The sequence below is a fragment of the Balaenoptera borealis genome (assembly GCF_965194805.1).
Source record: "Balaenoptera borealis genome assembly, chromosome: 5".
NCBI classification, from domain to species: Eukaryota; Metazoa; Chordata; class Mammalia; order Artiodactyla; family Balaenopteridae; genus Balaenoptera; species Balaenoptera borealis.
Window position 1 is genome coordinate 123,718,163 of NC_138862.1, and position 17,172 is coordinate 123,735,334.

A 17,172-nucleotide genomic window follows, 5' to 3' on the forward strand; every position below is an offset into this window, starting at 1 on the left:
ATTTCTGGGACTTGCCAGCCCTCACGAGCATGTGAGCCAATTCCTTAAAATAAATCTCAATCTCTATCCTATTGGTTCTCTTTCTCTGGAGAACTCTGGCCAGACTACGTGACCCATTAGTCATTTATTTCAAAATTACAATACTGGGGATTAACATAGTATATATGACTCACCAAAATGGTCACCACTGGTGAAGGCAGTCCTGGGGCCATTTGGAACAAATGAGTACTATTAGAGAGGAACAGGGTACGAAGACAAAGATTAAACACAAAAACAAAAACCATACTCTTCCAGGTGCTTGTTCCAAGTTTCAAGTAATATGGCCAAAGAACCATTGATCAAAGGCCATTGGTCAAATGGGCTGAAAGCCAGTGGGTTAACATGACAATTTGTTCAAAAGAACGATTTGGCTTAAAATGAATATCCCTTACTTTTTAATTGATATACCACTCTGCACTGTGAAACTTTTTCACAAAGAGCACATATCCATATTATTTTCATAATTTTACAGAAAGAAGACATTGAATGTTTTCAGACACTGGTTTTTTTTGGAGCGCTGGTGTGGTGATGGTGGAAAGGTGGCTGAAGCAGGCATTAACGCCTCCGCACTCCCCGCATATAAAGACCACCCCATGGGACTCCCCCTGGGCTCGAGGCTGGTGACCAGAGCTGCAGGAAACTCGAAATTTCCGCAGGCCTCCTTCCTGTCCCCTGCGTGGAAGAGCCCACGCTCTTTTGGCAGGAGTGAAAGGTAAAGGGCCCTAGAGGGACTTTCAGGTTCCTGAAAAGGCAGTCGTTGGGGTGGAGCTTGATGGTAAAAACAGCCACCCCTGGCTTTATCCCTTCTTCCCCACCAGAGGGCTGGGGAATGTCCAACTCATTTGAGTGTTTATTTCATTTGGCAAGTATTTTTTGATGTGTATTATATGTGCAAACCTGACCAGGTTTTCTGAGGAGAGAAGTCTTGGGGGGAAAACCCTCAGTTTATTAATGAATACCTTCGGCGGAAGTTTGAATTTCTTTTCAGGTCACTTTATTTTTCTTAATAGAGATTCATAATATGTAATTGGGTTGAAAGAAATGCAGGCACTGCCGCAGGGTGCGTGGAGTTAGGAGGGAAATCATGAAAATTACGGGCCAGGGCAACGCTGAGAGCTGCCGGTGTTTGGAGAACCGGGCGGTACGGGTGACCCGGGACTCCAGGGACCCGCCACCGCCCTGCTCGCCTCCACACGCCCCACGCGGCCGCCGAGACCGCCCCCACTCCTGCAAAGGGTTCCTGCGCAGCCGTGACGTCACGGCGTCGGGGCGGGGCCCGCGGCGGGGGCGGGGCCGCTCCCGGATCTCGCGGAGGGGGCGGGCCGGGGGCGGTGGCCCGGCGGGGAGCGCTCAGCCTCTGAGGTACGGGCGTTTAGAGCGCGCCCGCTCGGCTGGAGGCAGGTGCGGAGAGCCGTGGGGGTCGGGATGTCAGGGCCGCCCACAGTCCCGGAGCAGACGCGCCCCGAGCAGAGCGCGCCGGACCCGCGGCGCGCAGGCTTCGTGCTGGGGCTGGACGTGGGCAGCTCGGTGATTCGCTGCCACGTCTATGACCGCGCGGCGCGGATCCGCGGCTCCAGCGCTCAGAAGGTGACCGAGGAGCTGGCGTCGGGGCAGCGGGTCTGGGTCGCGCGGGGCACCCGGGATCGGGTCGCGGGGAGGCGAGAGGGCGGGACCTCCTCATCCGGCTTGGACGCAGCCACCTGCAGCACCGCGGGCCCTTCGACCTGAGCGGCGCGCCGGGACAGCCCAGGTCCCCGCATTCCCTCCCCGGGCAGGGCTGAAACTTGCGCGCCCTTTCTGTCCCGGCTGAAGACAGCAGGGGCTCGGTTTGTGACCTGGGACCGCTCACTCGCTTCCGCTCACCTGAGGATTCGCCTCTCTGGCCTCACCTGGGTGGGACTGCGGTGACTCCCGGGGCAGGGCAGGCTGCGCGTATCCAGTCAGAGGGTGCTTTGTGACTTGCTTGGTTTTTCCTGCACTTCCTTGATAGGTGTCCAACCCTGTCTTTATTTACATTTAGGATTTTCAAATCTTGATGGAATTTAAGTTTATGTTTGTAATTCAGTTATCATCATTAACTGCTTCTCAAAGTGCTGAGCAACTGATTTCCAGAGATATGAGAAGTATTGGGCAAGTTTTGAAGGCTGTGTTGTCATTACTTTTCTCATTTCCATCTTTGACAATTCATGAAAATATCTTTTTTCTGGTTTGAGAAACCTATCAAGTCATTAGTTGTTATTAGTAAAGCAACTAACAGATTGGTATTCTTCTGTCCTCGTTTTAATGAAGTGTTGATTTCTACACAGTTGACAGCATGCCAAAAATAATGTTGATTCCATGTGATGTTTTTTATTTACTCTTCTTTCCAATACAAACATCTTTTTATGTTAGCGGTGTTGGGGGAACAGGAGCTATTAGTTACCTAACCCATCCCCAGCAGCCCTGGACTCCCTCATTTGCTTGGTTCCCACCCTTTTCCCCATCCCCTTAGAAGTGTTTCTCAGCCGCAGGGGTTGCCCAGGAGCAGGTCCAGCCAAAAGACTGCTTTGAGCGTTTGTGTTCAGGACTTCCTCATTCTGGTTTCAGGACCAGGACAGGGAGCTGGGACTAGAGCAGCTCCCTGGTCCCTTCTCTGTTCACCTCTGCAGGAACACTGCCCACCTAGCCACACACCCCACCCCTAAACCCACCTGAAAGGACTGCTGAAAGGCGGATTCTGTCCTTCAGCGACTATGTCCTCCTTATCTTTTTATGAGTCTTTATCAGAACACGATGATACTTTACACACAGTCTCCCTTACAATTCTAGACACAAAGTACTTTTGTTTTAAGCAGTGATTTTTTTTTTCAAAGAAGTTGAAGTGTTTGAAACCGAAGGGATGCAGAAATTGTTAGAAGATCACGTTTCACAGTTGCTATATAATTTGGGGGGGAATCGTTATTTTTTTAGAAATGAGGTAAGAATCTCAAAGATGAATCAAGATTGCTGTGAGCAGCAGAATGGTTTGCTCAGACTCAAAACTGTGGCGAAGGTGTCTGGAAAGGGATGCGAGTAAATAAAAATACAAAAATTCCTTGCCCACAAAGGATGAAGCGCTATGTCTTAAATGAAGGAGTTGAAAGCAGTGCCTGTCAACCTGTGATGGGAGTTTACAGAAGTGCTTCTGAAAGTGTGGCTCCCAGCTGCTGGGGTTGAGAGGGAGAAACGAAGATTTAGAAACTTGTGTAGCAGCTTGGCAGAGTCATTTTGTGTCTGTTGACCTCAATAATAAAACATTTGGGATTTTACTTTGTATGTCCTTTTTTCCTAGAAAGTTGTTTTAATTGTGTCTTAAAAATTGTTGGTTCACAGTGAATTACAAATCAGAAAAAAAACCAAACAGCAACTGGTCCTTTACTTCAGATGGCTTGAGTTTTTTGGGAAAATCGGTCTTGTTGGTCTACATTGCTTCTTAGCACCAGGCTTATTACTTCATGAGTGCAGAATAAATAACTGAATTGCATTTAATCAAAGTATTAGGAAATCAGTTTGCTTCATGGGACTCTATGGATACAGAGAACTTGTGTTTATTTACTCAAGTGAAAATCACACCTCTGCTAAATTATGTTGGAAAGAATATATAATAGAAACCCAAACGTCTTAGTATAGGATTTGATTGATATTGCTAAATAAATAGCTTAAAAAGGAGAGAAAGAAAAACTGAACAGATCACCCTTTAGAGATAAGAACAGAATGGGCTTTGTTGGCCTTTTAATTAAAATTGAAATCCCAAACAGGAACCTTTACATTAGAAGGCTGGTACTAGGCCTCTCAGAAGACTTTAATTTTATCTCTTATGGCATTCATTTTTTAATAGCAGAGGCACATTTTTAGCCTTTTTCTATAAGTTATATTTTTAAAAAAATCTTTCTATGGACTCTTAAATATTGGCGTTATATACTAGAGTAGTATTCAGAGTTAGGAATCCCACATGTGAATATTTGATATTTTTAGTTTTTCAAAATGAAGAAAGATCATCATGGTCCCCATTGAAACATCATGCCATTGTGAGAAACCGTAAAAGATGATAACATCTTGGTTGGAAGAACAGGACAGAAAGGCCACTCCAAAGAAAACAGTGGACTCTCCAGTACCGTGTACCCTCTGGACATTCTTGAAAAACACTGGTTGTTGTCTTGTCTTTTGTTTTTAATCAACAAAACACGTTTTCTTCTTAGCTTTGATTATATTCTTGATCTAATTTTGGTTTGGTCTTCTAAACTTTTGTGACATGTTTAGGGATGGTGAGCTGTCCGGGTTGGTGGAGTGGGGTGGAAGGGACCCTGAAGTGACACGGACCCTGGTTTGTAGGCTTGACGCGATGATGGCCACGTTGAGTTTTTTGGCGTGAGGAAGGTGTTTATTGCAGTTGAGCCATTACAGTCTGTGGTCATGAAAGTATCGCATGGAAAGAACAGAAATGTTGTTTGATAGAAGGGGAATAGATTTTGTTAAATCTGTTTGTTTCTAATGAGTTCACTGGGGAATAATAGATTCTTTTTTCATATCATCCCCATGTCACCCTCATGCTCCCCACATTGTCACTGTTTTCTCACGGTTCCTTTTATTTCTCTTTATTTCGGCCTTTTCTTATGTGTTAGAGGTTTTCCTTAAATGGTGATCTTTGGTTGGTTATCTGTTCATATTTTCAGTACTATTTCTTACTTTTCTCAGCTATATCTGGTATTTGCAAGTAAAGAACTTCCCTGGTTCAGCCCCTCCAGAGAGTAAATCTCACACCTTCTGCCCGGTTAGGGAGGGGCAGTGGATCGGGCTGGACAAGGAGAATTGAGGATCCTTAGAAAGACTGAATCAATCCTCTGTTCAGCCCCATCTGGCCTCCCAGCCTTCTGAGGTACCTCTAATTTTCAGGGTTCTATCCTAGAATCTGCCAGAGGTTGAACAGAGGTTGTATAATCTGAGCAGCTAGTGAGGTATCCAGTTTTCTCTTCTGTGCTTAGCCCTGTATAGTAAGTCCCCTACATACGAACCTTCAAATTGCGAACTTTCAAGGATGTGAACACGCGTTCGCATGTTCAGTCACATAAGTTAGTCCACGTGTCTGGCGTACATTGTCACTTGTGTACATCCTCTACAAGTGGTTGTGCTTTTGTGTACTTTACAGTACTGTACAAGCCCAAGTAGTACAGTATCTTTATTTCTTGCTTCTTTATTTCGGAAGTAAGCGTAAAAGCAGAGGTTATGTAGCTGTTACTGCTGAAGAACTGAAGAGGTTCACAATGCAGGAAATGGCAAGGGGATTTTCTTTATTTGAGGAGGCACTGTTAGTTTTTGAGGCACAAGACCCGAACATAGAACGGTACGCAAAGGTTGCAGCTGTCGTTGAGAATGCAATCCAGTGCTACTGTGTCACCTATGATGAGAAAAAAAGAGCTACTACCCAGACATCACTGGATCGTTAATTCAAGAGGGTAGATAGAATTGAATCCAGCAAGGAACCAGAGCCTGTGCCATCAACGTCAGGCGTGAGTGAAATTGCAGCTTGCCCTCCGTCTCCTATTGCTGACGATCCTTCAGCTCTACCATCTCCCACCTCCTCTCCCTTCTCCAGTCAGTAACTCTTCTTGCCTGTTCACTCGATGCCAGCCCCTGTATGCCAGCTGTTGTACTGTACTACTGTACTTTTCAAGGTACTGTACTGTAAGATTAAAAATGTTTTCTTTATTTTTTGTATTTGTTTTTCATGTATTATTTTTGTGAAAAGTATTATAAACCTACTACAGTACAGTGCTATATAGCCGATTGTGTTAGTTGGATACCTAGGCTAACTTTGTTGGACTTTCAAACAAATTGGATTTACCAACGTGCTCTCGGAACGGAACTCGCTCATATGTAGGGGACTTACTGTACCCACTCACTGATCGTATTAAAAACATTCGTTAAAACCTGGTCTGAGCTTCCTTGCTCTCTTCTTGCATAAATCTTTTTCATGTTTTTATTTTAATGGAGTCTTGAGAGGAATTGGAGATAAAAAGCTATGTTCAAGCCATCATTTTAACTTGAAGCCATAGGTTCTTTTTATTGTATTTTTAAAATTAGCGTATGGTAAAGTTGACTTTTTTGGTGAATAAGTCCTGTGAGTTTTAGCACATATGTAGAAGTAACCCAGAAAACTCCCTTGTGCTAGCCCTTTGTAGTCAGACCCTCCTCCCACACCTAATCTCTGAAAACCACTGATCTGTTTCCCATGACTATAGTTTTTTGTCTTTCTGAGAATGTCATATAAGTGGAACAATACAGTAAGTAGCCTTTGGAGACAGGCTTTTTTCAGCATAATGCCTTTGAGATTCATCCATATTGTGTGTATCAATAGTTCATTCTTTATTATTTCTGAGTAGTAATCCACTATATGGATGTACCACGTTCATTCACCTGTTGAAGTACATTTGGGTTGTTTCCAGTTTCTGGTGATTTTGGATAGAGCTGCTATAAACATTTGTGTACAGATTTTAATGTGAATGTAAGTTTTCATTTCTCTGGGTTCAATACCTAGGGGTGGGATTGTTGGGTCACATGGTAAGTAAATATTTAACCTAACAAGAAATTGCCAAATTCCCGAGTGCCTCTACCATTTTGCATTCCCACCAGCAATGTATATGAGTTCTATTTGTTCTTTACTAACACTTGATATTGTTAGTAATTTTTATTTTAGGCATCCTAATAGATGTAGTGATATCTCATTGTGGTTTTGATTTGCATTTGCCTAATTGCTAATGATGCTGAATATTTCCATGTGCATATTTTCTGTCTGTGTATCTTCTTTGATAAAGTGCCTGTTCAGGTCTTTTGGCCATTTTTTAATTGAGTTGTTTTCTTACTGTTGAGTTTTGAGATTTTTAAAATATCTTCTAGATATAAATCCTGTGTTGAATATGCGATTTGCAGATATTTTCAACCGGTCTGTACTTGGTCTTTTCATCTTCTTAACAGTATCTTTTGCAGAGCAAACATTTTTAATTTTGATGAAGCTCATTTCTTGAATATTTTTGTTCATGAATTGTACTTTTGGTGTCATGTCTAAGAACTCTTCACCTAACCCCAAGTCACAAAGATTTCCTGCTGTGATTTCCTCTAAGCATTTTACAGTTTTACATTTTACATTTAGATCTATGATCCATTTTGAGTTAGTTTTTTGTGTAAGACGTGAGGTTTAGGTTGAGGTTAGTTTTTTTGCATGTGGATGTCTCTTTCAACTCTGTTGAAAAAGCTGTCTTTTCCCCATTGAATTGCCTTGTATATTTGTCCAAAATCAATTAGCCATACTTATGTGGGTCTATTTCTGGATTCTCTTCTGTTTCATTGATCTGTTTGCTATTTTTATGATTACACTATTTTGATTAATGATTACACTATTTTGATTACTATGGCTTTATAGTAAGTCTTGAAATTGCATAATGTGATTCTTCCAATCTTTTTCAACATTGTTTTGGCTATTTTAGTTCTTTTGCTTTTCCATATAAATTTTAGACTCATCATATCTATATCTATTAAAAATCCTAGGATTTTGATATAGAATTGTGGATGGAAATTCTTTTAGCACTCTAAAAATGTTGGGCCACTTCCTCCGGGCCTTCATGGTTCTGATGAGAAAGTCCACAGTCATTCGAATCATTATGCTGTGCGTGTAATCTGTCTGGTTGCTTTCAATTTTGTTTTGTTTTGTTTTCAGTTTTCAGCATTTGAATTATGCTGGATCTGGCTGTGTAGTGCTTTGGACTTATCCTGGTAGGAGTTTTCTAAGCTTCTTAAATATTTAGATTTTAAATCTTTCACTGAGCTTGGGAATTTTTTGCAGTATTACTTCCCTGAAGTAATTTTTTTCTGCACTGAACTCTTTCTTTTCTTCTTTGGGGCCTCTGGTGACATAAACATTGTCCCACAGATCCCTGAGACTTTATTCTTTTTTTCTTTCTGTTGTTCAGATTAGAGAATTTCTATTGACCTATCCTTAAGCTTACTGACTTTCTTCTCTCATCTCCATTCTACTATTGAGCGCATCCAGTATGTTTTTTATTTTAATTATTATATTTTTCTTTTTTTAATTGATTTTTTCCAGCTTTATTGAGGTATGATTGCCAAATAAAAGTTGTATATATTTAAGGTATGTAAATTGATGTTTTGGTATATGTATACATTGTTAATTAAATAACATAATTAATGTTAATTACTCATCATGAGTATACAGATGAGATACTCATCATCTCACATGGTTACCATTTGTGTGTTTGTGTATGTGGGTGTTGAGAACACTTGAGAACTACTCTCTTAGCAAATTTCAAGTGTATAGTACATTATTATTAACTCTAGTCACCATGGTGTACATTAGGTCTCTAGACCTTATTCATCTTATAACTGAAAGTTTGTATCCATTTCCCCCACTCCCCTAATAATTGTATTTTTTAATCCTGAAATTGTTAGAATTTCATTTTTCTTTTTTCTTTTGTTTTTTTTGGCCATGCTGCTCAGCTTGTGGGATCTTAGTTCCCCGACCAGAGATTGAACCTGGGCCTTGGCAGTGAAAGTGCCAAGTCCTAACCACTGGACTGTCAGGGAATTACCAAAATTTCGTTTTTCTTCATGTCTTTTATTTCTTTGCTGAGACTTTCTATCTTGTTTCAGAAGAATTCACCCTTACTTCTTGGAGCATTTTTGTAATAGCTGCTTTAAAGTCTTTATCAGATATCTGTGTTATGGTGGTATTGTTATCTATTATCTTTTCCCATGTGAGCTGAGATTTTTCTGATTCTTAATACACCTTGTAATTTTGGATTATATCCTGGGCATTTTGATTATCATGTTATAAGACTCTGGGTCTTGTGTAAAGTCTATGACAAATGTTGATATTTTTCTTTTAGTAGGCAGTTAATGCAGCTGCGTTCAGGCTACAAATGCTGACCAGCCTTCCTTGGACTTTGGTTTCAATGTTAATTCTGTTTTTAAGATCTTGGAGGTACTATTTGGATCTGCCCTGTGTAGTATGTGCCACCTAGAGGTCAGTCTGGGACCTGGGCAGTGGTCTATTTTTTCAGTTCTGCTTTTAACATCGTTGCTATGCTGTCTGGTATTATATTCATATACGTACAGCTTCCAGATGAGCCTAGGAATTCATCCACAACTTTCTGGAGTAGCTTTCCCAAGCTCTTCCCTCTCTGAGATCTTCCTGGGATTTTTGGTTCCCTGAGCCTCCCCCTTTTGGGTCCTCTTGCCAGAAGCTGGAGCTTTCGTTATCCCATTCTGCTGGACACTTCCTATGTCCACATCTGAGGCTAGGCATCAGGAGCACACAGAGAGAAAAAAGCCATCGGGGGTTCACCTTACCCTCTTGGGCCCCCAGCTCCTCTGATTAGAGAGGAAGTTTTACCTCCCTCAGTATTTTGGGTGCTTGTGGTTACTGCTGCAGCCACCACGATGGGATAGCCAGGATATAAAAGTATGGAGGTGGGGGGGATAAAAAACAAAAGTGAGGGATTTCTCACATTCCCTCTGAGTGTTAGCAAAAACTCTACAGGTGTTTTCACTGCACCCTGATACCCACTTCTGGTTTTCAACTGCCTTGAGTCCAGGCCAGGGGGTACCAGAAGAAAAGTGGGAAACTCACCACCAGTTCAGTGGTATTCTAATTCTTATCTTCTTCCCCAGTCTGCCTGCCACCGCATCCTTTTTGCAGTCCACAGATAGCTGCTCCGTGCATTCTGTCCAGGTTTTATATCTGTATTCAGTGGGAAAGAGTGGGGGGAGTGTGCTTACTCCATCATAGCTTGAGCCAGAACTCAGTACTTTATTTGCTAATTTAAGCTTTTTTTTTAAGTTTGACTTTTAATTACAAAAACAACACATCTTCATTGTAGAAAACCTGAAAAATAAAGGTAAACTTAGAAAATAAAATAAAGCTAAAATCTTTCTGTAAACTTATGAACTGAAGAAAACTGTTATTTTGGTGTATCCTTTTTTATTTCATATATGTATTTTTTAAAATTAGTTTATTTATTTTTGGCTGCATTGGGTCTTTGTTGCTGCGCACGGGCTTTCTCTAGTTGTGGCGAGCAGGGGCTACTCTTCGCTGCAGTGCGTGGGCTTCTCATTGTGGTGGCTTCTCTTGTTGCAGAGCATGGGCTCTAGGTGCGCAGGCTTCCATAGTGGTGGCACGCAGGCTCAGTAGTTGTGGCTCGCGGGTTCTAAAGCTCAGGCTCAGTAGTTGCGGCACAAGGGCTTAGTTGCTCTGCAGCATATGGGATCTTCCCGGGCCAGGGCTCGAACCCGTGTCCCCTGCATTGGCAGGCGGATTCTTAACCACTGAGTTACCAGGGAAGTCCCTATATATGTATTTTTTCCACGTTAACAATAAAAATGAATTAGGTAATAAATAAAATCATGTTTTAAATTATTTTAACCAGTAACCTTAAGACCCAGATGCTATTGACTTGATCTAATGTTGTTTATACTAAATCTTCTCTTTTCCTAAATAGGTAAAAAGTCTTTATCCTCAAGCTGGCTGGGTTGAAATTGATCCTGATATTCTCTGGCTTCAGTTTGTTGCTGTAATAAAAGAATCTGTCAAAGGTAATTGGATTTATAAAAGTAAAGATAGTCAGTAAAGTGTGTTTTGTGTGTAATAAAGAGTTTTCCTCAGGCGTCTGTAGAATTTTGTGGGTTTCCTGAGTTATACATACAGTATTTTATTGGGGTCACAGTTTCCCAGTAGTTTGGGGAGGGGAACATTTGTGGTTTACAGTGAACCACTTTGTCAAGGGAAGGTAATAGCAGCTCTGTCCTCTGCTTTAACTCTTTTTGAGCTGCAGTATTAAAGTCTCACCTTCCCTCTTGGTTCCCTGTTGTAGCTAGTGCCCATTTGATTTCCTGTTGTTTTAAAGTACCAGAGGGTTATAAACAAAGTTACAACACTCAGTTCCTGCTATCAGGAGTTTACAACTGAGTTACCTTTATTGTAAAATAAGTTTTTGTTTTGTTTTTTCCTGAGCAGCCTCTTAATGCAAAGTGCCCTCCTGGCCGCAGCCAGGGTCTGAAATCTTAGCTCGTTAAGAACATTTGCAGTGCAACCTTCTTTAAGAATATGGCGAAAGAGGACTTGTAAATTTGAAAAGGTCTTTTACTTCATTTTTCTGACTGAATTGCTTCTCCTTCTCACCTTTCTGGTTTGAGGTATTTCAAAACCTATAAAAAAGAGTTCAGAGAATACTACGTTGAACAGCTGTGTACCTTCTCCTAGATTCAAATGTGTTTTACAGTGTTTACATTACCGTCCTCTACAAACTTTTTTTCTTTTTGGCTGACCAATGTGAGAGTTGGTTGTGATGTAATAACCTGTCACCCCTAAATACTTCAGCATTACCTCCAAAGAAAAGGAGTATTCTCAAATGGAAACACAATGCAGTTATCACACAGGAAATTTAACATTAACCCAGTGATATTTTCTAATACTTGGTCCTCAATATTCCCCTCTTATCTCAGTCTTGAATAACTTTTTTTTCAATCCAAAATCCAACCAGAGATAAGGCATTGCCTTTAGCAGTCAGTCTGTTTAGTCTCCTTTAATCTAGACCGTGTTCTTCATGACACTGAGAGTTTTCAAAAGTACGGAACAGTTAAATAGACTGTCCTGCATTTGGAGGTTGTCAGATTATTTACTTATGATCAGGTTAGGTTAAATATTTTTGGAAGGAGTACTGAAAAGAGGGGGGATGTGTCTTCCTCATTGCTCAAACTGAAGGTGTCCCTAATTTGCTCAGTGGGATAAGTTGCTTTTTTAAAAGAATATCATGAAAACACTTGAGCTGCTATATTTTAAGAAATTTGGACCTTCCAGAAATCCAAGTTTTTATTTGCATTCTAGCATCTGTTTGTGTGGAAAATAAGATCTGTGCTTCAATATTTATACTACATTCCCTGAGGACTTTCTCTTGTTGCCATCAACCAGCTTCTATTATGGCTTATATCTTTGCTTAAATTAAGATCCAATTTTTTAGTATCAATATTATCAAGAAGAAAATACAATCTGACTTACTTTAAGTAGTGTTTGTTTTTTTCTAATCTTTAAAGCAAAAAGGCCGTTTTATTATTATTAATTATAAACTTTTTTCCCTTTAAGTAAAAAAATACTACAAAATCATCCTGGTAATGCTTTATTTATTAGCTCCAACTGTGTTATTAAAATGCTAAACCCAGTTGTTTTTCTTAAAGATTATATTAAATGATTTCTTTTCCATATGATAGTATTATAAAGAAAAACTTCCCGGGCTTTTAAATGTATCTTATCTATCTTTATTTTTAGCTGCAGGACTAGAGATGAATCAAATTGTCGGTCTTGGCATTTCAACACAGAGAGCAACTTTTATTACGTGGGACAAGTAAGTGCATTGTGCAATAAGAACTCTAATGCTGAGTTCATACCACGGTGAACACATTGCTGAGAAACCTGTTTGGGTAGTTTTAAATTTGTGAAGTAAGAACAGTTTTGCTTGGTTAAGAGGGATGAAAGTGGACCTACTTTCTGGCTTAATTAAATATGCTCGCTGACAACATCGTTCTCAACGGTGAAAAACTGAAACCGTTTCCACTAAGATCAGGAACAAGACAATGTTGCCCGCTCTCACCACTATTACTCAACATAGTTTTGGAAGTTTTAGCTACAGCAATCAGAGAAGAAAAAGAAATAAAAGGAATCCAAATTGGAAAAGAAGAAGTAAACCTGTCAGTGTTTGCAGATGACATGATACTTACTATACATAGAGAATCCCAAAGACGCTACCAGAAAACTACTAGAGCTAATCAATGAATTTGGTAAAGTTGCAGGATACAAAATTAATGCACAGAAATCTCTTGCATTCCTATACACTAATGATGAAAAACCTGAAAGAGAAATTAAGGAAACACTCACGTTTACAATTGCAACAAAAATAATAAAATACCTAGGAATAAACCTACCTAAGGAGAAAAAAGACCTGTATGCATAAAAATATAAGACACTGATGAAAGAAATGAAAGATGATACAAACAGATGGAGAGATATACCATGTTCTTGGATTGGAAGAATCAACATTGTGAAAATGACTCTACTACCCAAAGCAATCTACCGATTCAATGCAATCCCTATCAAACTACCACTGGCATTTTTCACAGAACTAGAGCAAAAAATTTCACAATTTGTATGGAAACACAAAAGACCCCAAATAGCCAAAGCAATCTTGAGAAAGAAAAACGGAGCTGGAGGAATAAGGCTCCCTGACTACAGACTATACCAGAAAGCTATAGTAATCAAGACAGTATGGTACTGGCACCAAGACAGAAATATAGATGAATGGAACAGGATAGAAAGCCCAGAGATAAACCCACGCACATATCGTCACCTTATTTTTGATAAAGGAGGCAAGAATATACAATGGAGAAAAGACAGCCTCTTCAATAAGTGGTGCTGGGAAAACTGGACAGCTACATGAAAAAGAATGAAATTAGAACACTCCCTAACACCATACACAAAAATGAACTCAAAATGGATTAAAGACCTAAATGTAAGGCCAGACACTATCAAACTCGTAGAGGAAAACATAGGCAAAACACTCTATGACATAAATCACAGCAAGATCCTTTTTGACCCACCTCCTAGAGAAATGGAAATAAAAGCAAAAATAAACAAATGGGATCTAATGAAACTTAAAAGCTTTTGCACAGCAAAGGAAACTATAAACAAGGCGAAAAGACCTTCAGAATGGGAGAAAATTAATCTCCAAAATTTACAAGCAGCTCATGCAGGTAAATATCAAAAAAAACAGACAACCCAATCCAAAAATGGGCAGAAGACCTAAATAGACATTTCTCCAAAGATGTACAGATTGCCAACAAACACATGAAAGGATGCTCAACATCACTAATCTTTACAGAAACGCAAATCAAAACTACAATGAGGTATCACCTCACACCAGTCAGAATGGCTATCATAAAAAACCTACAAACAGTAAATGCTGGAGAGGGTGTGGAGAAAAGGGAACCCTCTGGCACTATTGGTGGGAATGTAAATTGATACAGCCACTATGGAGAACACTATGGAGGTTCCTGAAAAAACTAAAAATAGAACTACCATATGACCCAGCAATCCCACTACTGGGCATATACCCTGAGAAAACCATAATACAAAAAGAGTCATGTACCACAATGTTCATTGCAGCTCTACTTACAATTGGCAGGACATGGAAGCCACCTAAGTGTCCATCGACAGATGAATGGATAAAGAAGATGTGGCACATATATACAATGGAATATTCTTTTCAGCCATGAAAAGAAATGAATTGAGTTATTTGTAGTGAGGTGGATGGATGTAGAGTCTGTCATACAGAGTGAAGTAAGTCAAAAAGGGAAAAACAAATACTGTATGCTACCACATATATATGGAATCAAAAAAAGAAAAGGTCTGAAGAACCTAGGGGCAGGACAGGAATAAAGACACAGACATGGAGAATGGACTTGAGGACATGGGGAGGGGGAAGGGTAAGCTGGGACCAAGTGGGAGAGTGGCATGGACTTATATATACTACCAAATGTAAAATAGATAACTAGTGGGAAGCAGCCGCATAGCACAGGGAGATCAGCTCAGTACTTTGTGACCACCCAGAAGGGTGGGATAGGGAGGATGGGAGGGAGATGCAAGAGGGAGGAGATATGGGTATATATGTATATGTATAGATGATTCACTTTGTTATAAAGCAGAAACTAACACACCATTGTAAAACAATTATACTCCAATGAAGATGTTAAAAAATAAAATGCTTGCTGCATGTCAGCTGGGCCTAACTTATATAAAGTAATAGTAATAAAAAGACTGTTGCTTTCATTAAAATTCAAATAAGCACGGATTGAAGATCTGAAAAATTAGTTTATACTTAAAAAGATTCAGGAGAACCTGACAAATTTCAGAAACACAAGACTATATAATGTGATTTATATTTTCAGTCTACTCCAAATTTAATACTGAAGTACCTACAGCATATGAGGTATGTGTGGATTAAACACAATAATAATACCATAATGGCTACCATATAGTGATTACCTGTGATACTTCCTTCAGGTTCCAGTATCCTTACAACAAACCTGTTATTTAGTTGTTAAGTGTATTTTTACAGAGAAAAACTGAGGCTCAGAGAAATAAATAAGTTATTCAAGGTCACTCAGTTAATAAATCAAGGCAAGATTCCAAATTATGTTTTTGATCCCAAAGAATATGCTCTTTCCACTACCCCCATATTGCCTTCAACAGGTGTTTCTTGTCTTAAAAACAATAACAACAGAAATGCTGTAAAATGTTCCTCTGTTACAAAGCCCTAGATTCCAAAGGGCACCTTGAGCTTGGGGCAGTGGGGAAGAAAAGTGGTGGATGTAGGGGATAAGGGTAAATCTAAGAAGTATAATCAGGGTGAATTCATGTGGACTTGGCCTTTAATTCAGTTTGAGGAAAGAGGAAGAAGTTTATATTTTCCAGTAGTTGACTGGGTGGGATCAAGATGGTGGAGTAGGTAGACCCTGAGCTCACCTCCCCCCACAAACACATCAAATAAAATTTGAGCTCACCTCCCCCCACAAACACATCAAAACTACAATGACATATAGAGCAGCTCTCTCTAAGAACAGCCTGAAGACTAGCAGAATGGCTCTTCTACAACCAAGGTAATTAAGGAAAGTGGAGTCTGGTAGGAAGGAAGGAGAAGTGATCTAATCGGGACCCACACCCCTAGTGGGTGGCCCAGAAGAGGAGGGGATATCACAGGCTTGGGCATCCTCCCTAAGGATCAAGGGGTTTGAGCCCCATATTGGGCGTCCTAGCCCTGAGGTCAAGCACAAGGAAGATAAGCCTGCTTGGTTTGAAAACCAGGGGGGCTTATCATAGAGCCATAGAAACTGAGACTGCAGTTTTGAAGAGCATACACAGACTCGCCTGCTCCCAGTCCCAGTGCAGAAGCAGCAGATTGAAAACACCTCATGCTCTGTGTGTCCTGCCAGGAGTGCCCCAGCACGCCTCCCAGCCCGAACTGGGCTCCTGCTCCAGCCCCACCTGCTCTAGTGCTGTGTCCAACCAAGGCAGTAACAACCATTGCACCAGGGAGAAGCTGAGCTAGCTCACATTTGCAGCTCCAGCCCCTCGGGCCCCAGCCCTGCCTCTGACCAAAGTGGAGACCGCCATCACACTGGGGAGAAGTGGCACTAGCTCAGATTTGCAACTCCAGCCCCTTTGGCTCTGGGCCTGCTCTAAGCCTGGGAGAAGCCCCAGCTCACACCTGGCTCCAGTTCTAACTCTTCCTACTCCAGCCCCATGCCCTGCTAAGGTGGCAGCTGCCAGTGCACCCCAGGTGAAGACATGGTTAGTGCTCACTTCAGGTCCAGCTCTCCCACCAAAACCACTGGGCACATGCAGACTGCATGGGGATGCTCCCACACAAGGACATGCCTTTAAGACTGGGATAGGTAACTGTTTCACCTAATTTCATAGAGACAAAAAGAGAAAGTCAAACAAAGTGAGAAGACAAATGACTATGTTCCAAACAAAAGAATAAGTAGAAACCCCAGAAAAAAAAAACCCTAAAGAAACAGAGATAAGTAATTTACTTGATAAAGAGCTTAAAGCAATAGTAATAACAATGCTCATCGAACTCGGGAAAAGAATAGAGGAACACAGTAAGAACTTTAACAAAGAACTAGAAAATATGAAGAAGAACCAATCAGAGCTGAAGAATACAATAATTGAAATGAAAAATTCACTAGAAGGAATTACCAGCAGATTAGGTAATACGGAGGAATGCATAAGTGACCTGGAAGACAAAATAGTGGAAATCACACAATCAGAACAGCAAAAAGAAAAAAAAATTTTTTTAAGTATAGTTTAAGGGATCTGTAGGATAACATCAAGCATACTAACATTCACATTATAGGGGTCCCAGAGGGAGACGAGAGAAAGGGGCAGAAAACATATTTGATGAGATTATGGCTGAACCCTAACCTGAAGAAGGAAACAGATACCCAGGTCCAGAAGCACAGAGAGTCCCAAACAAGATGAACCCAAACAGACCCACG

At 40.7% G+C, this 17,172-nt stretch overlaps 1 protein-coding gene across 1 annotated transcript in view; it reads left to right on the plus strand.

Annotated features, from left to right (window-relative positions):
- The first annotated feature begins 1,357 nt into the window (after window positions 1-1,357).
- Window positions 1,358-17,172, plus strand: part of GK5 (glycerol kinase 5) — an 81,758-nt gene continuing 65,943 nt past the window's right edge. Inside the window, exons 1-3 of the mRNA XM_082393773.1 lie at window positions 1,358-1,626; window positions 10,566-10,659; window positions 12,389-12,464. Coding sequence (XP_082249899.1) covers window positions 1,465-1,626; window positions 10,566-10,659; window positions 12,389-12,464 — 332 coding nt within the window. The 5' untranslated portion in view covers window positions 1,358-1,464. The remainder of the gene's footprint in view (window positions 1,627-10,565; window positions 10,660-12,388; window positions 12,465-17,172) is intronic.